The sequence below is a fragment of the Hesperophylax consimilis genome, chromosome 14, assembly GCF_061612785.1.
Source record: "Hesperophylax consimilis isolate HC1 chromosome 14, BYU_Hcon_1.0, whole genome shotgun sequence".
Taxonomy (NCBI): domain Eukaryota; kingdom Metazoa; phylum Arthropoda; class Insecta; order Trichoptera; family Limnephilidae; genus Hesperophylax; species Hesperophylax consimilis.
Window position 1 is genome coordinate 22,653,439 of NC_142849.1, and position 26,918 is coordinate 22,680,356.

The 26,918-nt window shown below is 32.6% G+C and overlaps 1 protein-coding gene across 2 annotated transcripts; it reads right to left on the reverse strand.

The window, feature by feature from the left end:
• On the reverse strand, positions 1–26,391 carry LOC149418070 (glutathione S-transferase 1-like). 2 transcript variants are annotated; one of them, XM_089639644.1, is made up of 5 exons: positions 26,263–26,391; positions 15,609–15,763; positions 6,812–7,012; positions 3,175–3,380; positions 1–353 (listed from the first exon to the last, which is right to left on the reverse strand). In XM_089639644.1, exons 2-5 carry the CDS (start codon positions 15,747–15,749, stop codon positions 251–253), a joined length of 651 nt encoding a protein of 216 aa, XP_089495770.1. In that variant the 5' UTR covers positions 15,750–15,763; positions 26,263–26,391; the 3' UTR covers positions 1–250. The 2 variants fall into 2 exon arrangements, with proteins under 2 accessions (XP_089495770.1, XP_089495769.1); XM_089639643.1 differs by lacking the exon at positions 26,263–26,391 and adding an exon at positions 25,324–25,480.
• Between the last annotated feature and the right edge of the window lie 527 nt (positions 26,392–26,918).

Genomic DNA, 26,918 nt, shown 5'->3' on the forward strand with positions numbered 1-26,918 from the left:
TTGGTTTTCTATAAAATTTATTTGTGCAATAATAAAGCAGATATAAAGATAATAGAACTCATCTTTGAACAATATTTTCCATTTGCAACACCAATGAGAAGATACGTAAAAAGTGAACCACGTCTAGAATAAGACAAAACAGCGCAACAAAAAAATATTGTCATTTATTAATTAGTTCAGGCTGTTTTTAGTGAAGGTGGATATTTAATCCTAGCAGAAAAAGTCTAGATCTTCCGTTGTTGAATACTATTTACTTCTTGGTGCAGTGGTCGACCAGTTCCTTGAACTTCTTCATGCCAGCACCGTTAGCCTCGGCGTAACCGGGAGCAGACTTCTGTACCCTTTCGTACCAGCTGAAAAAAAATTTACAAGTTAGTTTTTTCACCATTACTTTTTTTATCAAAAGTTATCTCCATCAGTCTGTCTTATTACAAAAAAACCATGTAATAATCTTAATTTAAACCAAATCAATGTGCGTTCTAAGGAGTACGCTTAAATATTATTATCAGACTTCCTTATTTCTACTTTAAATCGAAATAATTCTAATAGTTTCTAAGAAACATCGTTGTGGAAAATTAACTGGCACGGCAAATAGATGATTTTGGTGTCCATGATTTTATCTCTTTTTGAATCCAAATTTTATTTAACATGTCTTTTTTGGTAAAAACTTATAATAAATACATATATACAAAAAGTATACAGAAGTAAATTATGCCAATGATTAATTTTTCATTGCTGATAGCAAAAACATAATATATGTGTGACAATATTTGTGAATTTTCAGTTAAAAATGTGCAAATGTATGTACAAAAAAAACACCGGACACCAAAATATCACCTACATTTTTTTAATGCAAATAATTCAGAATTGAAACGTTGTTTGAATAGCTTTAGCCATATTTGGTGAAGAGATCTGAATAACCAGGTACTTCTCCACTTAATTTGCCTTCAGCCTCACAACATACCCCGATTGGGGTTGCCATTACCTCTTTAATTTTTTCTCCATTACATTTTAAGAGGGATTTGTATTATTATGCGGTATTCACATTAAAAAATTATCTTTTAAATAATTTTTGAAATTTCTAACAATGATTTGGCTATTTTGAATATTTTTACTATCAATGTAACAGATTTCTACATAAATAAAACTTTGGAACAAGAAAAAAATTATCTTGGCTGCTGGAAGACTTATTATATTATATAAATATTTACGTTGAAGAATGTGAACTAGAAATAAAAATTATTTACTCTTGGATTGGTTATTTGCGGATCGCCTTGAAAAGGATTTGGAGAAAAACCAAAAGTAATCAAATGAATACTTTTTTTCAGTTTGAGAATTTTCATTTATTTGGAGAGCATTTTATATTCCGAGAAGTATTATTTATTTAAATTCATCTGCCAGGTATTTAATCTTCCTTATTTTAGTAGGTACAGCGATTCCAAATTTATTATTAGGTAAAAATGCAATGCACATTTATTAGGTTTTATTTTTTTTTTTTTTTTAGTTTTTAAAAATACATTTTTCACATCTAGTATAAGCTTTTAGGTCTTTTAGCGTTTGCAGCTTATTTCTATGACATTTAAGATTATTTTACACCACATCTAAAACTTATTCATTATAGTATTTAAGCATAACCCACGGAAAACTGCAAGGCTTTTAGCTTCTTTTACATCTGAATAATATGTTGATTCCTACAAAATAGAGATTTTTTTTGGGTACCTGACAATTTTTTTTTTGGAATTAATATTTTTTGTGATTAAATATTTAAACCTTCTAAATGTTTATTTTCGTTATTTTGAGGCTATCTGGATGTTTAATGAAAAATACATATCTATTTTATATCTGTGATTATGTTCTTCATAGGAACATGTTAGTGCTGTTTTACTGCAACCGTGAATTAATCTGAATAAAATTCAAAACTGAACAGAATTGAGTAAACGTATTATGAATATAAATAATTATTTCATCACCTTTACCAGTGCTAGACGGACGTGTTTAAAAGACATTATTAAAGATTATATGAGATTGTGATATTTTTTGACTTCAACTTTAAAATTTGAAAAAATTTATGTAGATACATTGTTCAAACATCCTACAACATTTTTACAGAAGGTCGGAATATTTCAGCTTTGCAATAAAATCCTAATAAATGGAATATTTTTGAACGTATCTGAAAACTAAAAACTGTTTTTTAAAGGAAATAAAATACGATTTATAATTTTATTATTGAAAATAATAATATAATTTTTGATATATTAAAATTTTAAATGCGAATATAAAAATTTAAAACGGCTCAACTAATGTTTTGTATACTTAACTAAAATTACTGATAACGAAAAAATATAATAACACTATTTTAAAATTTTATTATACAACTGTACTACAAACGTTAATATTGTAACTTAACTTCTTTGTCGTTTCATATAAAAGTAATTAATATACAATTCACGACGTTTCATTGATTTTTTTTAAAAGTGCGTTTGGAACTTTTGGTTTCATGAAGGATGCACATTATAATTATTTTGTAGTTAACTTCTTAATTTGAATATAAAGCTTGGTGTTTTCTCTTTCTAACACCGTATAGATCATATTTCTTAATTAACATTAAAGTAAGGGAGATACAACGATTTAATTTATTAATGAGACCATATGAGTTGTTCCCAAAAGCGAAAGCTATGCTTTAGGGTTAAAAGTCATGATTTTTATTACTAGGAACTCGAAATACCGGAGACTTCTTTTACGGCACGGTTCAAAATAGATCAGCCGTAATATAAAGTGCCTATAACAGTTTTAAAGTTATGCACATTAAAAATAATAATGAATATATTTAGATTATTTTTAAGCCATCGTTTTTTATATATATATATTACTGCACAAGAGTTCTAACTGATCTCAATTATTTGAAACCTGGAAATTACCCGTCTATTTCAAGCAATTTTTCAATTCCCATTAGTGTTCTTTCATCAGGACGATACTGATTTTATATTCCACTCTGGAACATGCCGCAAATAAACTATAAAATTTTAAATAATAAATTTGTGAAACCACACAAATTATAAAAATTAAATATACTTGCGCACACCGGGATTTGAACCCGCAGCCTCAGAATTGCTAGTCGAGAGCCTAATGTGCACCTAATATACTAAAGGTGTAAAAAAATGTGCTGAATCTCACCTCTGGACATTGGGGTAAGCAGTAATGTCGTACTCCATAACATCGAAGGTGGATACAGAAGCGACGATGACCAGATCAGCGATGGTGATGGTCTTGCCGGCCACCCAGTTCTCTCCCTCCAGGAACCCGTTCAAAAAGGCGAACGCCTCGTCGATCTTCGTCTTCTTTTCAGCGTCGTACTTGGCTCCGCCAAAGATTACGGGGTACTGAAAACCAATAAAAAAATATTCTCATTTGGAGATAAATACAGTTGAATTTTTATGGAGAGAGATTGTAGAAGGAAGAAGAGATAGAAAATATATACTTAGGCATAATGTATTCAATGGATTTTATAAAAGAAAGCTGGTTAGAAGTTATCATGTACTACGTGAGGCGGATATGGGTACCGCCGCCACTGGAACCATTTATCGGATAACCAACACACGTGCCATGGATCACCTCAAGTGGTTCGCTACGTTTGGTGTCTTAGCAGGAATGCCCGTGTTCATGGGGTGAGATTTTACGTGAGTTAAAATAATCATAAACTGTAGAGTATTTCATATTAATCTAACAATAAATTAACATCAAAATAATACTTTAAATTATCGTGATAATATGAAATTGTTGCTTTATTTGATAGGTATATCTAATAACCGAAGCCAAACAGATAATAATTAACTAAATTCTCGAATAGAAGTATATCCGGTGTGTTCAAATGTTATTAAGAAATGTGTATGTATATCCTTGTGTCAGCCAGCAACAAAAACGGGTTTTCCCTTCACGCAGATAAGGAACTTTCTTCACAATAAGAAGGGTAACGAACAAGTCGTTACTGAACATATTTGTATAATGCGTTGGAAGGTACCACTGGCATATTTGTTTTACAAACAGCAACAGTTTGCTCACCGAGAGTTGGGATTTGGAGTAGGCGTATTTTACAGGGTTCATCGAAAAGAATGGAAGCATTTTACCCTTGGAAACGTGTGTAACGTAGGTTAGAAAAAAAAAATATTTTTTTAAAAAAACAAGTGCGAGATATTTCAAAAAATACTTTCGGAAAATCGGAAACTGTATTTACCCGCATATCAACATTTTATTGTATCAATGAAGAAGAAGATAATTATATGTATTAATCTAAATGAAAAACGATACAGAAGAAAACAAAGAAAATAAAAATAACTATCGAGGATCGAACCAAGGATCTCTGTTATATTGGGACAACGCTTTTAACAACAGAGTCCTGATTATTTTCAGCCATTTTCGTCAAAAAATAATAAATAATTTTACGCATAATATACATCAAATTCAGCATAGTAGGAATACTATATTTAAACCTTGTTCTGAGTGGAAGATTTACTAATACGTAAGAGGCTCCATTAAAAAACGAAACGTTGAAAAAAAATTAGGAATTAAACAAAAATCGTTTCATTTGGGTGATTTCCAAGACTTTATTATTACCAGCGATTACCAGCACTGTCATTTTTGAATAAGTCTATTTCAGAAAACTCTTACGTGAATTACATTGAATGATGTTCATTTCTTACAGACACCGTGTAGTTGGAATGTATGTTTGAATGTATATTATTATGTTTCTGTGTTTGAACATCATTATATTTCTGTTTATCTATGCCGCCTGATAGTAATTATGTCAACAAACATTTTAGCATTTCTGTTTCTATTTCTCACGATACTTCCTTCACTGATGTAGTAAAACCATAGACATTAAATTAGACAGACAAGTCTATCAAGCAAAGGGAAACAAACCAAGTCCGCAAAACTCGCAGGCGGCGTGACTGTCTCCCTCTCCATGACTGTCAATAAAAGAATCTGATAGTATACACGCAACTCGCATTTTAATAATCACTATCTTGTTTATGAATATAAAATCTGCTAACGAATTACTAGTCTTGTTACAATGGTGCGCCAATTGCTGGCTATGTAAAAAACTCAACTAACAAATGAAAGCTCGTGCTTGATTTCAAAATTGAATATTTTGTTGCACTATTTAGTTAAAAAAAATTACAAAGTGTTATAACACCTCACTTGCACAACCCGGGCACACCTGCTAAATCGCCAAACGTTGCGAACCACTTGGGGTGACCTATGGCAGGTTGGTTACCCACCTTGGACCTATGGTTGAACTTTTAGACCAATAGTTGTTTATTCAATAAATGATTCCAGGGGCGGCGGTACACATACACACCTCCAAAATTGTATGTTACAATATTAATCTGTCACCCGCACGAAATTATAAATCTATGATTAAATATTAGTATAATCTTTTTCAAATAACATATCGCGCGCCCAAGCCTCCATAATATTTATCCTTATCTGTCATACCAATTACATAGCATGACGTACGACAAAAACCCAAGGTTTTCAACCAAAGAACGACATGCTAACCACTTATTGATTCATTACAATTCATTTATCTTCTCAGAAAGCTAAACTAAAAAAAACTGTTAACCGAATGCAGGCATCAACATACATAATAAATGTTCACGGTTTACTAGGAATTTAAAAACCTCTGTTATCGTCTAAATGTTAACAAAGTTATCTCTTTTCAGAACCCAGGCAAAAATACTTTTTTTTTTCTTATAAATAAGCATCAACGATAAACAAGTCTATGTATGGTACGTAATTAGAATAGATTGTATTAAGCTTTTTATTTATTTAAGTTTACAACCATAAGATAATTTTTATAAATTTAACGATATTCTCATATATGATTTAATATTTTCACGGCCAAAAGTATTTTTGGTATTTGTTTTTGGGGTATTATGCCGTGTTGCGCTAACTCCTTCTTTAGCCAACGTTTCGGACAGCATTGCAGTGTCCATCATCAGGGCAGATGTGTTAAACGTTGGCTAAAGAAGGAGTTAGCGCAACACGGCATAATACCCCAAAAACAAAAAGATATTCTCATACTTTGTACTGAATACTTGTGTTTTGCTCATGAGAAACAAATTAACGTTTCTTGTTTGAAGTGGATTCATAAAATTCAGCAACTTTTTTATCTCCTGGTGTTTTTAATTTACTGTTGACGTAGACTGAAATACATTTTTATTTCTATTCTTTATTTCATTATCCACAACGATTTTTACAAACTGTATTTACTTCGAATGTATCGTAAGGAAAATTTAAGCAACCTGCGATGCTTTACAAGGAACAAATAGTAAAAACGGTAGATATCGGTTATTCTTCTTTGTATTTTAGAAGCTTTGCTAATTAAATAGCGCCCTTTCGTAAAAATATCATTCCAAGGCGATTTAAAAAGCCATGAAATCAAAAAAAATTATGCATCTACGGGAATAAGTTACAAAAACAAAAGATTCTAAGGTAAATCGAGGCTATGTAAAATGGAACATACTAAGAACATAACGAATTATGGTGTGTAAATTAGAATTTGTGGGCCTGCTTTAATATAGATACTTAGATACTTCGAATAGCTCGACATTCTGAAAAAATATGTTTATTTTCGCAATGGAGTCTTTCAAACATACAAACACTTAACCATTTGCTTCATTTTCACTTATTTTATTATTGTAGAGTGCTTACGAAACAAACCCTTTAAAACAGGTGTTCCACAAGGCTGTGTATTGGGTCCTAGTCTATCATTTATTATTTATTAATTAAATTAAAAGCATCAAGTACTCACGTAGTAATCGGCGAATCGGTGGTAAAGTGTTCCCATATCAAAGTACAGCCTCTGGTCTACGAGCGCCCTAGCTTGAGCCTCCTGAGGGTACAGGCTTGAGTCCTTGGCGTACTTGTTAACCAGGTAGGTGCAGATGGCACGAGACTCCCATAGGCCAAAACCATTGTCGTCCAGTGTGGGGACGGTGTGCTGGGGGTTGATCTGGAAAATAAAATAGTAACATTCAAATTGGTATTCAGACTTGCAATATCAGATTTTATACAACACGAGAAATTGAATTGATATTCAGTTATTTTTAAATATTTATTTAAAAAAATCTTTTATTATTCGTACAATAAGTATTCGTACATGTAATCCATTTTGTTTTTAGTTAATACTGGTAGTCCTAGGAAAATCGTTTCAAAATGCTTTTATTTACGTGATTATTTCACTGAATAATGGTAATCGTGGATGCGTGAAAGCATATTCATTATTGTAAGTATCTTAATCACTATTTGAGAGTACGACTAAAGGTGGGCTTAATGCTAATGTTTCTCCGACTCATAATATATATTTTAATGGGCATTGTCTGCGAACTCTTCTCAGTAAGTTAAATTAGTTATCTAGTTAGCTACTCAAAATTTTGTTCTTCTTTTAAAAACGTAGTTCTTAAATCACCTATCAATTCATCAAAATCTTTGTGGTAATTAAGCGCCGCCTTAGCATTATTTCAAGAGCTGAATAAAGCCAGAGTGATTAATGTATGGCTTGATTTTTTTGGTTCACACGGTTCAAGGGTGTTGATTTTATCTGAGAGTTTTTCTTAATTTGGCACAAACTACTGAGAATGGAAAGGCCAAACTGCAAAATTATTTATCTTTTTAGTAGTATTTTCCACACATCATCCCAAAAGAAGACAAAGGCCCCAAAGGGAACTTATTTTTCTCATTGCCGCCTGTGTGGAGTTAATTTACACAAAAATAAAAATAAATTTTATAATCATTCTGAACCCTAATAATAAACTCAAGCACTGTCGTAAAGAAAAAGAATTGAATTAAGACAAGTACTAACTCTACTAAATAAAACATTGTATATTTTGTAAAAATATAGATTTTTTAGTTGTGTGGAAAAGGTATGATATCACTATAAGGTATTTCAACCATTTGCCGCAAAGGTGAGTGCCCTCTTTGAAGCACAGCTCCTAATTGTACGAAAAAAATGTACCAATATTTAGCAAATATTCGCCAGCTAAATTGTGAACAAAACAATGCCAGTTTTATTTGTAATACCTTTTACAATGATGTTATTGGATAAAAAAACCAGATTAGCAATCTTAGTATCTTTATGGCAAATTACTGGGTTGTTATGAAAATATTCTCTTTATCTTTTTATGAGACAAAGTCGCTTACTAAAGAATTATATACAATTAATTTATACTTTATGGACATTATAGATAAACGAACTTATCTATAATACAATAATTAGACAATTTATGATAATTTTTTAATTAACTCATAGAGCATCAGACTGATATTTTTTGATTAACTCATAAAATATAAGACTTTTATTTTAAAATTCAGATGTCTAATTCAATTAAAATTCAAGTCGTAAATTTAGAATATATTTTGTTGTTTGAAGTAAATAAGGGATAAGGTTTGAACCGCTGTACTTGTGTCGTAACGGTTTTGTGTATGATTATTATTTTATATATGCATTTCATAAATTCAGCATGTTCATTTTTATCTTATTCTCAAACCAAAAAAATAAAGAAAGCGAATTCAGCAAGTGCACAATACAGGGTGTATCGGCACGTACCCGACAAACTTTAACCAGCTATTCCTTAGCACATTTAGAGTAAAAAACGTTATGGGCACTTTGCTGTCCGGTAACATTTTTTTGAATAAAAAATTTAGTGTTCATACTTTAACCACATGTCACCACTGTTTTATCCTTTGTCAAAGTTTGAAAACCCACCTGGCAATATTTTATTCGAGTTTCGTTGAATAATATACGTACGTACCTACACGAGCGCGCTTTTACGATCACAACGAAATGGCATGGCACCATTCGTCTAATTTTTAGCTATTATTATTTAGTGTGTATGAAAGAGCAAACACGCTTTTTGACACACTTGCTAATAACAGCTGTCGAACACGAGAAACAATGCCAATGACAGTGACGGAGTGTGGATTTTTTCATCATTTTTTGTTTTTAATTGATAAAAAATGTTACCGGATAGCAAAGTGCCTGTAACATTTTAACTCCAAATGTGCTAAGGAAAAGCTGGTTAAAGTTTGTTGGGTACGTGCCGATACATCCTGTATATGACATTTATGAAAATTTTTCGTTTTATATATTTACTAAAATTAAAAATATGCACAGTTTCGAAAACAATTTTTTAACTCCAATCTTTTTTACAAAAATGTTGAATTATCCATAATGTTGATATTTTGAACAATTGCCATGGTCAGTAAGCAAGAAAGCCGTGTTCTGTGACATTAAAACAACAATTGTTAATGACCCGTGAAGGAATGCGATATGCGCCTGCATTTTTAACGGACAATGGTGAACCATAAACTAAATGATCAGCGATGCGATGAAAAACACAGTCGGAATACGTCACTAATCGATTACACATTTTTTGTTTAACCTGTATTGAAGATAATGCAATGAAAAGGTCAAGAGTTGAGACTCACAAAATAACATGATAAACAATTAAATAGAATTCTTTAATAATACGTCCTATCTTATTTTTCTCTTTAACAGCGATTTGAAGCAATAAATTAACCTCATCTGAGATCATTAAAAACTCGTCACAAAAATGGTGTTTTGACTTAAAGGTAATGCGGTAATCTTCAAATTCCCAACAGAAAAATCAGGGCCTTTTTAAATCTCCCCTTTTAAGGCTCCCCGATAAACAAGGTTTCTGCTTCATTGATATACCTAATGTTATCATGTTGAAGAATTTTACCAACATCTAGAGTTCAATTCAATTCAATCCGGTCAGTGGTTGAGTGGGCATAGCGCTTGGGTCTCACTCGAGCGTCGCGTGTTCGATTCCTCGGCTGGCTAAGTCCTCCATCACAACACAAGCAACATTTTCGGCTTTCTGTGGTGGTAGTAGGAGATTTTCAAACATTGTTGGGTTATTTGTAACCCGGGAATGTTTGTCTTTCTTTTTAAAAAAAAATAAAATAAAAAATTACTATAATAACTAATAATTTTAAAACCATTATTATAATCAAGTTTCTCGGTCAGTAAATGTTCATTGTTCATTGAATTCCATTTGTTATGCAAGCGACGTATTTAATGTTATTATTATTGGTACTATTGTTAATTTGCATTTAGCCGTTTGCAGTTGGAATGCAGTTCTTACGTGCCCTTATTTAGATTCTGACCAGTCTGAAATTTATCAACTGTAGGAACTGCAAACTTAATGCTAAACTTGATACATGTTTGCCAGCGTATAAAAAATCACTGAAGAAATAAACTGATATAATTGTGTCGTGGGCGTCACCGTGTGCCCAAAGCTAACAACAATTTGTTTTACTTAGCGTTAAATTTTGAAAAATTCAGAATTAAATTTGAACAGATGTTCGAATTAATAAAATTTCCTTCGAGGCCTATGTCATCGTTCCTTTTTTAAGGAAAGTAAGGATAGAAAGTTCTAGGAATGAAAAATTTGTGAGGGGTCCTACCCTTCTAGAAAAAGTCTGAGGTTAAATGTATCCAGGAATGACGAATGTATAAATCCATAACTCCAACTGCAGTACAAAGCGATAGATCAGGAGAGTCCGGCAGGAGAGGTCAAATGGTCTCCCTCAAACAGTCTCACCCGATCCAACCTGCCACGCAGTAGACTTGACAGACGACAGACTCATCCACCGCCAAGATCTAGACAAACCTCACCCTGTGGACCCGGGCACCCCTTCTAAGTAACCAAACCACTTGAGGTGACATATGACAGAGGTTTTGGTTAACCAATAAATGGTTCCCGGGGCGGCGGTACCCATTCCTGCCACCCAAATGTCTTGACTGTCTGAGGCCTAGAAATCGAAAGATCTTGGGTCATTTGGTAAAAGGACATTTAGAAAAATTCATCTCTACAATAATTCTACTTGTAATCGGTACTTTGATAATTTTACCGATTAGCTAATTAAATAATAAAATGGTTTGCCGAATTGACATCTGAACTGCAACAGTAGAAGTCAACATCACTGTAAGATTATTGATTTCACTGAAGCAAATACTAATAATCCATCAAAGTTTCAACATTGTTGACACGATCCATCACAATGGCAGGTAATCTAGAAATCTCGAAGCAGATGGCTCTACAGTGGTTGGAGGTCATTTGCATGACGTGACAGCAAAGTGCTATAGTTTGAAATATACTCCTTAGAGGATCTAAAAGCAATTCTATTTGGGAGGCGTGTCTCAGTACCGCCGCCTCGGAAACCAATCATTTGATAACCAACATCTTTGCCATGGGTCACTCAAAGTGCTTTGCTACGTTTGGTAATTTCGCAGGGACGCCCTTGTTAATCGGGTGAGGAGTGTTCGAGATGCGCCTGACCACCAGCTGCGTGGTGTGCCAGATCAGAAGAGGCTGGTTGCGCCTCCCCAACTGGTCTCTCAACTCATCGCCTTGCACCGCAGCGGAAGGGATATATGCATACATCCGTAACTCCTGAACACACTGATTCCTAGATTCCTACCCACACCTCATACCTTTTTTCTTCCCAGAACTTCATCTCCTTCTTTTCCTTAATAAAGACTCTTTACACAGCATCTTGAATGATGACATAGGTCCTGAGGGAATTTTTTTTCCCCAGAGCTGCGTGGAGTTAATGTAAAGAAAAAAAATTGTCGGTAAATATGGTGGTTGGAAGGTCAATGATTCAAGAGGAGGGTATAAAAATTGAAAAACAGAAATGCAAAAATTATTGCGAAAAAGAAGAATTAGCAGGTTTTTGCCCATTTGAGCTTATTTCAGATTGTTTTCTCACTAACGCAAATGTAACGGCTTATTCGAGCGTTCCAGATGACCATTTCGTTCAATATCACTTTCGCGAAAACAATGTAAAAACTGAGAAAAACTACGAAGCATCAAAAAAAATCTCATGCTTAGACAAAGCTTTCTCGAATGGATAAACGATTTCGTTGGCTCTTTGGTGCCTAAAAGTCAAATGATCTTTTTATGTAAACTAGCTACATCTATTTTCTTTAAAAAAGTATAATAATAATTACTTCTTGGTATTATTTGTTCAGCGTATTTAACACTGTTCAGTGTACCTGTGTACATTATAGGTACACAAGACATTGTGTGCAAAATATGAGTGTGTTCATTACTTCCTTGTTTTACCCAAACAGGGCTTTTGCATTATTTCAGGGAAAATTATTATTTGGCAACAAACTGGAGCTGACGTTATGAAAGGAATATTGCAGCTTGTGTTAGTTCTGGTTAACGAGACAAGCTTTCTTGGACAGGTCTTAATAAGAAAAGGTTTAGACACAAAATTGTTTGTTTTAATGTAAGAGTATTATCAAATTTTGAGCTTGAATCTGGGTTACAGGTTGAAGATATTATTAAGACTTTGTAATTTAGACTTTGAACAGAATTAATTAAACTTTTTGAGATGAGTTCAAATTTAAATTCAAACAAGAAAATTGGTATCAATTAATCCGATTGGAAGTAAATCTAATATAGATTACCAGCTGAAGTCCCCACTTTACACAGATTTTTTCGAAATCAGACATAGACAGTGTCCTTAATCTTATTTTGAATATCAAGTGTGAAAAATTTCACTAACGGCGCTATACAAATCATCCAAATATTATTATTATTTAGTAAGAAAAATCAAACAAATGCTGCCTCCCTGCCACAGAGTACATTATTTATAAAAATTGATTTTGTTACTACACGGAGAGAAATGGATTTTCGCCCACACTATAAATTAGCAGTACATATTAGTAAAAAATCATTTTAAGAATGTTACCTCAATAATATAAAGATTTTTTGCTGTAATACAACAATTTTTATGTTAACAACAATTTAATAAATTATCATGTTTTCCAAAAACATGATAATTTATTCGTAATTTACTAAAGTTTTTCAGAAAACCTATCAATTCATTCGTAAAGCCTGCAATTCCGCTTAAAAACCGTTTTTCACTGGAAATATCAATAATTTGAAAATATTTTTAGTAAATTAGCAATAGTAATTATCACAACATTTAAGATTTTTTTTAAGTATGCAAGATGAGATTTTACTTTATTTATTCAAAAGAAATACGAACATTTCCGGGCTACGAACAACCTGGTAATATTTGAAACACTTCTACTATCACATTAAAAGCAAAAGATATTACTTGGGCAATGAATCAAATTGGACCCTGAAAGCCTGATCGGGAACCCGACGCTTTTGTCAAATCAACCATTAACTGGTCTTGGATTGGACAATTTCTCAAAATGTTAAAATTATTTAATTTAAGATAGGCGATGCAAAGAAAGTCGATACTTGCAATCTGCAACTGACAGAATTAGATTGTGACAACGTTTATCCTACTATTTGAAAGATTCAAATCTTTATCATTAATAAATTGGAATGTAGGTGGTATGTATCTAATATCGTTTTACCCAAGTATAATTATTGAACAGCTTAGGTATGTGCGAGTATGAATTGTGTTATATGTATATTAAACTTGCGTTGGTGTTGAATTTACCTTGTAATTTGCTTTTAAAAGATTTTATGGATGCTAGCCAATTTAATCCAATCTTATTAAGAATTTAGAATTTACAAGGCGAGGCGGAGATACAAATAACACAAAAGAATTGCATACTTGCAACTTTTTGCAAGTGTTTTATTCAAGGATTTTTTACATATTTTTTTGTTAGTCTGGAATCCCCAGCATCATTATTAGGAACTCTATTATGTTTGTTTTTGTACAAAACCCATTTGAGATTCATTGCAAAATAAAATAAAAAACATTTTTGTGGTTAAGATTTGTATGAAATATACTGAAGATTTCGGAAGAGACGCTTTAATTCTAACAAAATTTAATAGCCTGGGTGTAACAATTACGAAAATTTTTCGGTATTTTTATCGGATTACATGTGACAAATTCGGTTAGTATACAAAAAATTAAGACACAATCAATACGCAATTTTAATAGAAAAATATAAAATGAAGTTAGATTACAATTTTTTTACAGATGCCGTATTAATTAAATTTTAACATTATTTTTTATTGCATTTTATTATTATTAATATGATAACAGACTTAATAAACTTTTTTGTGTATTGATAATGCATTATTTTCTATTTCCGTTAACCGGAATAATTAATATTTACTTCTGATTATTCCTGATATAAAGGGTTTTATCTTTTGAAAGTGAGTATTAACCGTGTCCCCATTTTCTCCAAATTCTAAGGTCATGCATTTATCAATAATAAAAAGCCCATCAGGGCATTTACATAAATAATATAAAAAATAAATAAAAATCGGATTCACGGTCGAATCGACGATCAGTAACATTTTGAATGTTTGACATTTGAACGGTCTCGTTAAACGCCAATTACCAGGTCTTTTTCGCACGCGATTAATATTTTACCCTCCATTAAACACAATGGTCATGGTTTTAAGCTTTATGGTTGATCACCATTTGAATAATGATCCGCAAACTATTTGGTTAATGATATGGTTAAAAATTATTAGTAATCTAAAATAAGGATCACAAGCATGTAATTATAATAATAATGCATGAAACCTTTTTTATCGTCCATACTGTGTATGAAATATCAAAGATATTTTTCGATTCTAAACAAAGAAATTTCATTTTGTTAACTATAAGAGAAATTTTTAAATAGCTTTTTATACTTCAACCTATTGAAAAACGCAATGAAAAAGATATCAATCTAAAGATAGAGTTTTAAACTGACCCAGTTTTTGAAATCCACAGTCACTTGCCCAGACAATAGAAAGAACAAACTACTGGGAAGAGAAACTATTTTTAAGAACAATCTTTATTTGACGTCTTGGAACATTCAGGGCCTTCACCACAAAAAGAATCAGATAATCGTTCAAGAATCGTAAACAATGGACTGAATGGAAACATTAATAATAGGTCCATTCCTTTCGTTTGATGCTTGCAATGCCCCAAATCGTTAATCAAATCTCAAATTGTAAATTGCATTCATCTTTGCAATGCTACTTTCATTTTGCACGAATATCATTTACGGCAAATAACTGAGAAGTCAAAAATCTTGTGTATTATGTTTAATGTTATTACGTGTTCTTTACTTGCTACTAAATTGAAATCTGTCATCGGCGGTAAAACTTACAAAGAGTGAGCTCTGCAATTTTGACACTTTTACAGATTTTTAGCTCTAAATCTCATGTCTTTTATGAGCAAAAATTATTGATCTAATGTTCCCTTTTCTAGACCACATAAGATACAATCCGGGTAATCAAGCAGGTTAAGTGAGAGGGAATGAAGTAAAGTCCAACGGGTTATTTTCCCAAACTATGCATACCGTTAAAATTTTGCAAAGATTTAAAGTTTATTTGTCTGATACTGATTATCGTTCTGAAAATGTGTAATTTCAAAATTTTCATCCATAATTATTGATTTTAAAAGTGATCTTTAATCGCAAATTTCGAAACCGTTCCTGGACACAGTGTTATTAAAACAGCTAACATCAACAACGCTATATGCTCGTACAAAATCGAACAAGTCGTTTTGGCGGCAAATCAAAAATCGTACATTTTAAATCGTTACAGATAAAAATATTTTTGAGTAGAGATGTTTGTTGGTCTTACCTTGATGAATTCAGGAGTCATGTGCTCCCCAGCCATCAGGTTGGTCTCCTTCAGATTGAGCTCCACGCCGATAGCCTTTGCTACAAGCAGAACTGAGCGGCACGGGGCGGACCCGGCGGTGTAGTAGAAATCGAGACCCATTGCGGCTGGTTTGGCTAAATAACAAAATATATAAATCGTTATAACATTTTCGACTTCTTTGCAAATCTACAGAATCCAAATTCAAACACATCGATCTATATTTAGATATACACTGAATTTTGTGGCGGTAAATTGTAGCCACAAAATGTATATCACTAAAATACTATTTCCATTCAATCTGTTTCAAATTTGAAAAACAATGTTCAGCTTATGCTTGCCAAACAATGCTCAGAAGAGTCGATACTGTACGAATTATTTGACATGTCATCAATTTGATACTGATTCTTTTGTGTTGTACACCAGAAACGTGGCGTATTTCAGTAGCCTGTTACAAAATGAACAACCCTTTTAATTATTGCAAACATCGTATATCCAATATTTAGTAGGTTTTCTGTCAAGCCTACTACATAATCTGCTGAATGTAGTTTCACTGTTATAAAATTCTGACAGGTCCCAATAAATGTCCCACGACTTGAAGTAAAACGCAAATACCGGAACAAATTGATTTTTTTTCCAATAGCCTACAGCAAAACAGAGCTAGTATTGTCAGAGTAGATTATTTTATACCGTGGAAAGCGAGAAAACGGTATAAACCTTATTTATTTTAAAAACTTAAAATGCTTGTGATCATACCTAAATACGAATCGGAAGAGCAGCAAAAACCCTCGACCTTTTAGTTTTTTTACAAAATTTGGAATATTTTTATCAATTTAATTTTCCATGCAAACCCAAAGCATCACCTCAGTTGGACAAGGTTTTAACTGACATTTTTTTCAAAAATAACCATTTAATGCAAAACCAATTCTTTTGCTCACTTTAATAACCGAAATAATTGTAAGATAAGTATCATTTTCCGTAGATATTTGAATGACGAAGTTCTAACGTCAAGCTTTTAAATATTCCATTTATGTTATAAGACTAACATAACTTTGAACTTCTTGCAATCACAATTTTGTTTGTATCTAACAGTTGATTGTTTTTACAATGTAGGTCGTCACTTTGATTGGATATGGTTCTAACTTCACATTTCCATATTCTGAGGTGTCAAAGTTGTTTATAAAGTTTACAAAGACAAATTCTCAAAATCTATTTAACAATTTCTGATTTTGAGATTCAATCTTGTTTAAAGTAAACTAGTTTAACATGTTTTGACATAAAATATTTCAATAGGACCTGGCCCTATCTTGAAACGGCATTAAGGAAAATGTAGTTAGAACCTTATGCATGAATTATTATGCCATAGCCGGTTTCGTATGGTTCTATCTGCACGTTCAGGTATGTTCTAAAGGTGGTAAGTTTACGTCTTTTTTAAGTATTTTACTTGAAAATGCGTTAAACTAAAATGCTCAAAAGATTCAATCCAAAAATCAGAAATTGGTAAATGGAGAAATTTTTTTTGCAAACTTTGACACCGAATATTTCAGAACAAGGTAAAGTGAGGTTAGAATCTTGTTCAACTGAGTAGTTCAACTTGCTTTGTAGATTCCATCTAAATCTGGTACTTTAAAAAAGACAATACTGTCTACAAATTTGTATAAGTTTCCAAATTATTTGCTCAATATTTTGAGTTGTTGAATTAGAAAGCAAACCTTTCGAAAAACGACTACTATTCTCGGGCGGAGGCTTGTACAAAAAGCTTTTTATATTAAAAAATATTCGAGGGTGAAGTTTTATTTTAATATGAACTAACATACTTTTCCATATAGAACAGTTTTTCTTTGTCAAGGAAATACATTATAAACTATGTTATTTACAATAGAAAATTTCTAACAAGAGTCTATTTGCAGTGTGAATGCGTTAACTTCGCTGAATCACAACTCGGTACAATAGCGTTACAATTTTTTTATCTATCCATGAAATAAATAATGACTTAGTAAAAAATATATAAGTAGATATTCTTAAGTAAAACCAGGTCTTATTCACAGGATGTTTTTGTAGGTATTCTTAAGTAAAATCAAGTGTTATTCACGGGTTGTTTTTGAAGTAAATAGGTATACGGCACGAGAATATTTGTTGTTGAGAAACAAACCAATCGAGTAGAAGCCATCAACGTTTTTCAAAATAGATGTACAAAATCTTTATTTTATGTAATAAAAAATTACATGCTTGTATTCCTATTTCTTATTTCGGGATTTTTGTGAAATTTTAGCAATGGGGTGTGAAGAGGGAGGAATGGAAATAGGATGCTTGTAAAACTCCTTGAATTCTAGTTGCTATACATAGTTAAATCAATTTAAAGCAACTTTTACAACTCAGAATGGTACTTCCTCAACAGTTTTAAGTTTAAGAAGTGGAAGGAAATGGTAAATGAAGAAGAAAGGAAAATAGGAAGAATATTGCGTAAAAATACTATGTATTTATATTTTATTTTAAGGTAAAGCCAAAGCATGCGAGGTTTAGTTACTGAAATGTGTTTTTCAATCAAGATGATCAAAGTACAAATAAACTATTCGGAAATTTGAGATGTGTAAAAAAAACTTGTAAGATGTATCTAATGCATTATTGTCTTTGGTTTTTAACACATGATCTGGAATACTTTCTGATTACTCTGCTCTAACATTTATTTAAATTGTTTATTATGCTGAGTCATTAGCCTACTCCAAGGCCATGCGATTTCATAGAATTCTCACCGGTCGATTGTTAGACATTATTAGCGTTAATTTTAATTCTTATATAACCCTCCAATATCCAACATTTATTCCCGAAATTGATAATATTCTTATAAATATTTCTTTCCCTTCCACTAATATTAAGGTAATAGTAAATAGGTTGATTGTACAGAAAAGTTGTAACCTAAATAACGACAAGATAAATACAAATTTGGTCAAAGGAGGTGTAACGAAAACATTTTATTCCTAAAGCACTGTAGTCATCACCACGACTTGTTCAAAATATCACAATGCAGAACATACGTGTTCTAGATCAACGTAGACAAGAGCAATGGTGTTAATGAATTAATTTTCACAAAAAGTGGACGTATTTTCTTTAACATGTAAGAAAAAAAATTATGCCTACTTTCTAAAATTTTAAGAATGTTCGAATCAGAAAACTTTTAGGCACTGTAAATCTATAAATAATCTGTCGTTCAATAAATAAAAATAAATAATCCAAACACTATTTTTTTACCATTGGTTAGTGAAGGACAGTAGTAATTGTCAAGTAGTAATTACATTAAATTTAAATAGTTTTTAAGGAAACGTTGGGAAATTTAGAAGTTCAAATTATGAGCTATTTGGAGCAATGGTTTCGAGCTATTTGGAGTAACTTTACAGAAAATCCTATAATATATAGATGTTATATACAAATATTAATTCGTATTAGAACGGTGCAGCCAGTTCTTCTGTTTTTTTTTGTTGTTGGAGAAAAAACTCCGATTTTGAATATAGCAGCAAAAAATTGGATTCGTGTTATTTTCGAATATGCTATTTTTAAACAAAACTGTGTCTCGGAGGGTTAACTGCGGTAATAATTTCAATGGCCGCCACCGCGCACCGTCGCGCTGTGGCCATAGTCCGCAATTTGTGCAATTATCTTTTTTTGTGGTCACTCAGACCGGAGTGTGGCAAATTCCTAGCGTTTTTACTGTGGTGCGCGGCTTAGCCAATATCTTTTAACGGTGTCACCACATTAGGATTGCTTTTCTAAAAACTTTTATTTTGACTTAAAGAAGAGGAAGTTGCACAGATGGTTCACATTTAAATATTTTATACATTAAATTTTGCGGAAATCGTTACTCACAATGACTTTTTGGAAACACATGTTATATGCCCAGCACCGCAAGGTATTTCGTTATCTATCATGATTATGTAAAGAAATAAAATTTTGCCAGAATCAGTAACTGTACATTAAGTGATAAGAAGAATTAAAAGTGACGCAGAACACCCCGAGGAAAGTTTCTCGAACAGTGAACTAACTGTATGTTCCAAATATAATTAACTGGTTATTATTAATATTTTATGGTTGCAACGTCATTTTTAATTATAAAATCGTCATAATCTCTAGTATGGTAGTCGATAGAACTCAAATGATAATATGGAACACAGTGAATATATCGCCAATATGAACAAATTTAAAACAGATAAAAGCTGTTACTAATTAGATTATTACACGTCGGTTCAATGTGGGTATGGTAAAGCTGGCCTTGAGCCTGGTTAAATACCATTTTAATCAAGAAAACGGCCTGGTCGAACGTTACAAGTCAAGTTTTTCACTGCTCTGACCTTAGGCGCGGCGTAATATTTACATAATAATGGGGTATTTGTTTACGGCTAAACCGCTATGTTACTAAGAGTGAATGTAGATATCTTTATATCTTTTTGAAGTTAGATAATGTCTTCTTGAATGAATACAAAGATTAATGAATGAATAAAATGGAATCATGGAAGTGAAAATTAATCCACTTTTCGACATCCGATCGATCTGAAACCGGGCAAAAAGACTCGTTTACATGACAACAATGACAACGCAATCTATCATTGCAAGCATTGCATTCTATCATCAATGCATTGACACGTACCTTCACATGCGCACACACAAGCATTCCTCTGAAATTGGATGGCATTATAAAAATTTACAACGGTTCATACAAAAAATAAATTTCGGCACCATGCAATTAGGATTTGGCTTAAGTGGGAGCGCTGTCCACTCATTTTAGTCATTCCCTGGGGAGGAAGGTTCAATTCTCAGTCAAACAAACAAAAAATACATCATATACATTTTATGGTGTTTTCAGGGGATAATTTTTAAAGCTTTTTTTCCTTTGTGCAGCTTTTAATTAGCATAATATATATTTTCTTCGGTCGTACGAGTAACTATTGAAATTCCAAAATAATCCTGGGTCCACCTCGTTTGATTTTATTACCTAAACTAGTATCATTAATAATCATTTATTGCTTTAACAAGATAATTATTTCATTATTAGATTTACCACACCTACACTACATACAACAACAGAAAACTTAATCAAAACCTCAACATTAAAGAGAGCGTTTAAAATTGCGCGCAGATGCAACATGACTCATGTGCCTTAGAATAGTTACAATAGATTGAATAGATTAATATGTTGCTAGACCTCCACTAACCAACGTGTGTCAGACACATAATCAGTTGATGAATGAGAACAAATTAACTTCATCGCTCAATTTAAATCGGTTGGGCGACTGTATGAGCTGAAAATAGTGTCCTTACATTTGCGGACAGAAATGACTGCAAATTTGCTGACTGTATAAAGGCAAACAACTGCATTAATTGTTCAAACTGAAATTTAAAAAAAAATTATTCAAAATGCACAGATGCGATGTAGGCGTACTGAGTTTGTTCTACATGTATTTTGATAGATACTGCTTTAAGGAGCTATCAGCGTTGATCCCCGGTGCACCAGTGCCGTTGATACTAGCAGTACACTCGTTCATATTGGCTTCATGAGAACGGGTCGTTTCTTTGACACGTTTTTTGTGGTAACCGGATAAATCATCACAGTGATAATTCATCACATCTTTAAAAAGTTATATAAAGTAATGGAAAGTGATGAAACAAAAACTTTATTAACTGGGTTATGTAGGTTAGGTTAGGTTACGTTAAAAAAATATATTATCGTTTCTAATGACTTTATATCACTTTTTAATTTTCGTGTGTTGAATTGTCACTGTGTTGAGTTATCATGGAACCGTTTTTTGTATAAGTCGGCTCGTATGTGGAACGAGCTTCAAGCAAATTTTTATAATCAGGGCCTCTTCAATAAGTAATAATAAATCTCTTCCTACAGTCCCTACATTAAAATGAATGTGCAATATTTTTTTGGGGTTTGGAATCCTCAAACATTTAATTTCAATAGAAATTTTGAGCAGCTAAACGTCTTTTATTTTTGTAGATAGAGATTATTAAACTGTAATAGGCAATTTATTAAAGTGCACTATTGGAAATTAACTGTGCATAAAAAAATATGTATGCATTTCAGTATATCTAATAGGAACATTATAACATTATCGATGAGTGGAAAAATCGTCTTCAGGGTCAAAACTATTAAGTCAAACATCCATCATCATGTCAATTATGTCAAATGTGGTTATCAGCTATTTATCTGACAGTTACACAAACCGACAAGAATCAAGCAAATTGTTATTTGGTGAATAACGGATATCGGTTTGTTGTATCTATTTTCTGCTACTTCAAAATGTGCTTATTAAGAATTTTATCTGATTCAGCGATAATAATTAATTTTAGTCGTGTAATAATATTGGGAACCCCAAAATCAAATATAACAATCATACTTAATTAGTATTAATTACAAAGAATTACCTTTTTGTAGTTATTTCTGTATAGTACATACTGTTACCCTAGCTAGCATGACATCATAATAGAGGTATACACTGTGCACGTGGCATTTTATACGTAACTTTAGAAATAACAAGCCAGCAATTTGCAAGTTAGATGAATTTGATTTACAAGGTAAAATAAATACATAGAATTGAATGGATTTAAACACTTTCCCACGAGACAAGGTTACAATTTTAAAAAAAAGCAAAAGCGGTCCTTGTAATAACTGGAGTAATTTTTGTAATATCTATGAATTTGCAACGGAACATTGGTTGGGTCAATTGGCCTTTCTGCCATCAAATGTCCCTCATTCCTGGATACACTGATTCCTAGATTCTTACCCACCCCTTATATATTTTACCTTCCCAGAACTTCTTCTCCTTCTTTTCCTTAAAAATACCCCCCACCCAGCATCACCAAAGATGAAATAGGCCGTGAGGGAAATTATTTTTATCTTTTAATGAAATTTTTTTTTGCTTCCTTTCCTTAAAAAAAAGACCTTACACACAGCACCCCAAAAGGGTCCTCCTGTGTCAGGTTAATATAAAAAAACGTAAAGAATAAATCTTACCTAACCTCTAAATATGTGAGACGCCCAATAGTAATACGATATTCGATAATACAATAATTTAATTGCATTTTTTTAACTATCTTTAAGGCGATGCCATACGTAGTAATGCAAAATCATGTGTTTTTGGTTTGAAAATTTGGTCGCCTAAAAATGTTTCAGATGCTTTAATTAAATACTGCAAGTAGAATACATCTTGACCTTTGAAATAATCGAGAATTTTTTATATAAGTCTTTTTATAAGCCCAGAAATAAATAATGTAAAGGCCTATGAAAACTGCTTTAAAGTTCAAAATCTCCTACTTGCGAACCCATTTTCGGTTATGATTTTATTGTATAATGTGGCAAATTAAGTTGTTTATAAAATGATCTGAAAAAAAAATAAATATTGCCTGAACATTCACAAAATACAATAAAAGGCACTTTTTGGCCATGTTTTTTACTTGCATAAATCAAAACAGGCGGATGGTGTTAAGCGGGAATTTAAATCTTATCGCCATCTACATAAGGGTTGTTATTGATAGCGGCTCAATTTAAAATATTACACGACGTAGTGCATCGCCTTAAGTTTAGTATGTAGAGATTTTTAGAAATCAATGGTCGTCTACCGTCAATATCTCATATCTGACCGATTTCAATCAATGCGGAAAAATCAAATACTTCTGTTCGTCGTTTCCTGGGATATAGTTTAAAGCGGCCGCTACACTACTCGCTTCGACGCTTCGACGAAGTCCTCGACGAAGTTAGCCGAAGTTCGAAGTGCGTGCCCACACACTCGTTCAACTTCGCGAGTAACTCAGTCCAACCAGTGAGTGATTGGTTTATTTATGCCGTGACGCTTCGAATCCTTTGACTCGGGCGCATTTACCGACAACAATCGGAAGTCGGGCGAAGCGAAGCGAAGTTGCCCGAAGCGAAGCGAAGTTCGTGCCCACACTATCGTATTCGGTCAACTTCGATCAACTTCGCGAGTAGTGTAGCTGGGCTATAACTCGTGTGACATAGGTGGGGTTCAACAACAAAATTACCGGATCACCATTCTTACCCCGCCCACATGATGAAATAAATTCAAAAATGCGTTTATTGCATAACTCTTATACGGTGTACAGTGGAACAGTGGGCAGGTACTTTCTTCGGCAAGGCCGTTGTAATTATTATTTATGGTAGTGGCCAGTTCATTAATGTATGGAAATTGATCTTAGTGATTATTAAAAATGTTATATTGAACTGAGTAGAAACTTATAATTTATGATAATTTTAAGTTAGTATTGGAATGTGTAGTTTTAATGTTTTTAATATGATATTGAAAAAATACTGACAATGATTCAGTTAACAGGCATTTCAATGTGCAAATATTTGTTGTTCCACGTGCACCTATATTAGAAACGTTGAAATCTTTAACTTTAACAAGTAGCATGTAAAGCGCCTTTGAGGTGTTTTTTTATTATTAAACGGCGCTTTAAAAAGTTAACCATTACTATTACGTTCAACGAAGATAAGAATCAATTCGTTTGCCTGGTCTAACGTCTCGCCTTGACTCAACATGACATTCTTCAAGACAAGTCGCTACACAACCAATAATAATTCAAGCAACAATTGCGCGATACGAGAATAAGGAGCTCACATCTTCCCAGAGAAGACAACCTGTATTTTTGATGAAAATTAGGCTATCTAGTAAGTAATAAAGTGTAAAGTTATAAAGTTTTGTTGCCAATTTCAGGAAAAATATGTTTGTCCAGATATTATCAAAGTTTTCTACAACACGTCACTTAATTCCTCATAACCGGTCGGTGGTCGAGTTGACATCGCGTTTGGGTCCCACCCAGGCGTAGTGTGTTCAATTCCTCGGCTGGCTAAGTCCTCCATCAATCAACATTTTCAGCTTACTGTGGTGGTAGTAGGAGATTTTCGAATATTGTCAGGTTATTCGTTACCCGATAAAGGTTTGTCTTTCTTTAAAAAAAAAAAATCTTAGATCATAATTTCATTTTTTCAAATAAAAGTTTTACGAAAATAATCAGTACTGCAATAGGAGTTAAACCTGTAACATTCAAATTCAAAGCCAATTGTGTTAACCATTACGCTAAGGTTCACTTCTTATTGTTCAGTTTTAGAAGACAGCTAATTACAATCACATTAAAAAATAAGAGATTTTGATGTATTTCTGGTCAAATGATTGTTTATGGTTTCGAAACATTTGAATGCCATTGTTATAGATAATTATGACGGAAACATAAATGTGGCAGAAAAAGAAACTACGAGCGAGATATTAAATATAATTGGCCGTGTTGCTATCAACGGTAGGTACTGAGTATTTCGGTTACGAAATTGAATACAATGGTTACATGTTTCGCATTAATTATGATTGCTGATTTGTATCTGCCATATTAGTTTTAATATGTTAGCCAAATGAGATAATGTATTACACGGCCGCGCCTCTAAACCACTATACCAAATATTAGCTTGACAAGAAAATAAAATACGTTTAATTATTTCTGAAAATATGGCATATGAAATTCAGATATAATCCTAAATAATTCGTAAAATCATCTCGTGAACAAGGAAGAAACCTTCACTTGGTTCATATAAGATTTTCTATTAATAATTAAAAACGGGTATCGTTCTTTTATCTTGTTTAGCTTTATTAAAAAATTCACTTGTTAGTGTCACTTAAAAGACAAATTTACTCACATGTTGTACACCCCATATTTTATAAGCTAACAAAATGCATGTAGGTATGCACAGTGATAAGACGGTAATTGAGAAAGAACAAAGATCAAACAACAGTCGCCGGTGTTAATTGGGATATCACACTATCAAACGCACTGCAACTCTGTGCAAACTAAATGTTACTAACCAACAAATTGTTCGTGTGTGCTTCAAAAAACGTGGGGAAACGCACCCGAAAGCATTTCGAAATGCGACCAAAACTGGTCGAGTAAGACGAATCGAAACCACTTTTTATAATATTATTCAGTTTGGTCAAACTGGTTTCTGCTTTGAAAGTTTTGATTTGTTGTACCGGCGTGCCGCAGGGAACTAGATCAGGGCCACTTATATAAATAATTATATCAATATCATAAGAATGGTTTTAACCTGCTGTATTGATCAATACCTTTTGGCGGGAGTGTAAAATAATTGTTAAAACGGGTATAAAACATATTGATTGAAAATTATGAGTTAGCTCTCGCGTTGATTGAGAACTCATTATTTTAAATAAAAGCGCAAAATGGTTAGCAAAAAAAAAATCACAACTAAAAAGATTAAAATCACATTAAAATCAAATATTATATTTCTTGTAAGAATACATAGAAATTTATCAAACACACTTAAAAATTTAAAAAGAGTTCAACGCTATTCGAAGTTAGTTTAAGAGTTGCTACATAAAATCCATTTTTTAAATATTCACTCAAGTAGATCGCGTAAGTGTCCAACGAAATAATTTATTTTCAATCATTTCAAATTAGTATTAACAAAATTATTATTTTTTAAAACGTGTGACAAACGTTCTGAATATGCTGTTTGTATACCGTATATATTATTCCGTTAACATTGTTAGAATAGTGTCAACTCAACTACCTCGTAAATCATCAAATGGAATCATCGAGTTATAACTATGAATTAGCTTACCGGTTTCCGTTCTAGACAGGCGTGGAGATAGAAGAGTGGCTTCAGCACAACTGAATTCCAACCGCGCCGGCCGGCGTATATATCTGCTTGCGTTTTGTACAGTGGAAACTCACAGCTTCGAGGTCACGCTGCCGCTTACAAAAACGATTCGTGATTCGTCGGATTGCGATACGTGGAGACCGTTACAGAAGAGCGAAATTGTGCAGTGAAAATAATCGATATTGTTTTAAAGTTGTATCGATTCACTTTTACGGTCTTACTAAAAACGTGGTGAAAATTTTATTCAATTGATAAACTACCGTGTATTTACTGATTGAAACGTCAAATAGAAACTTACATAAAATATTAATTTTTGGATTAACTAAGTATCAAACTCTCACCTTGAAGTTTTTTGCGAATAATTAATGTTTAATTATTGAAGACAATATTGGCGATTTATAAACGAAAATCTGAAATAGAAAAATCAGAAAAGGATACGGTCACATCTAGGACACGAACCCAGAACCCTTGCCTTGCCGGGGCACCGCTTTACCACTGAGCTAATGGGACCCTATCCCCTTCGGTAACATTTAACTGTATCATACATTGAATAAGAACTACCAGCATTGTCTTCATTTTTTCACCGCACATTTTTTATTGGGAACTATTTTTATGTA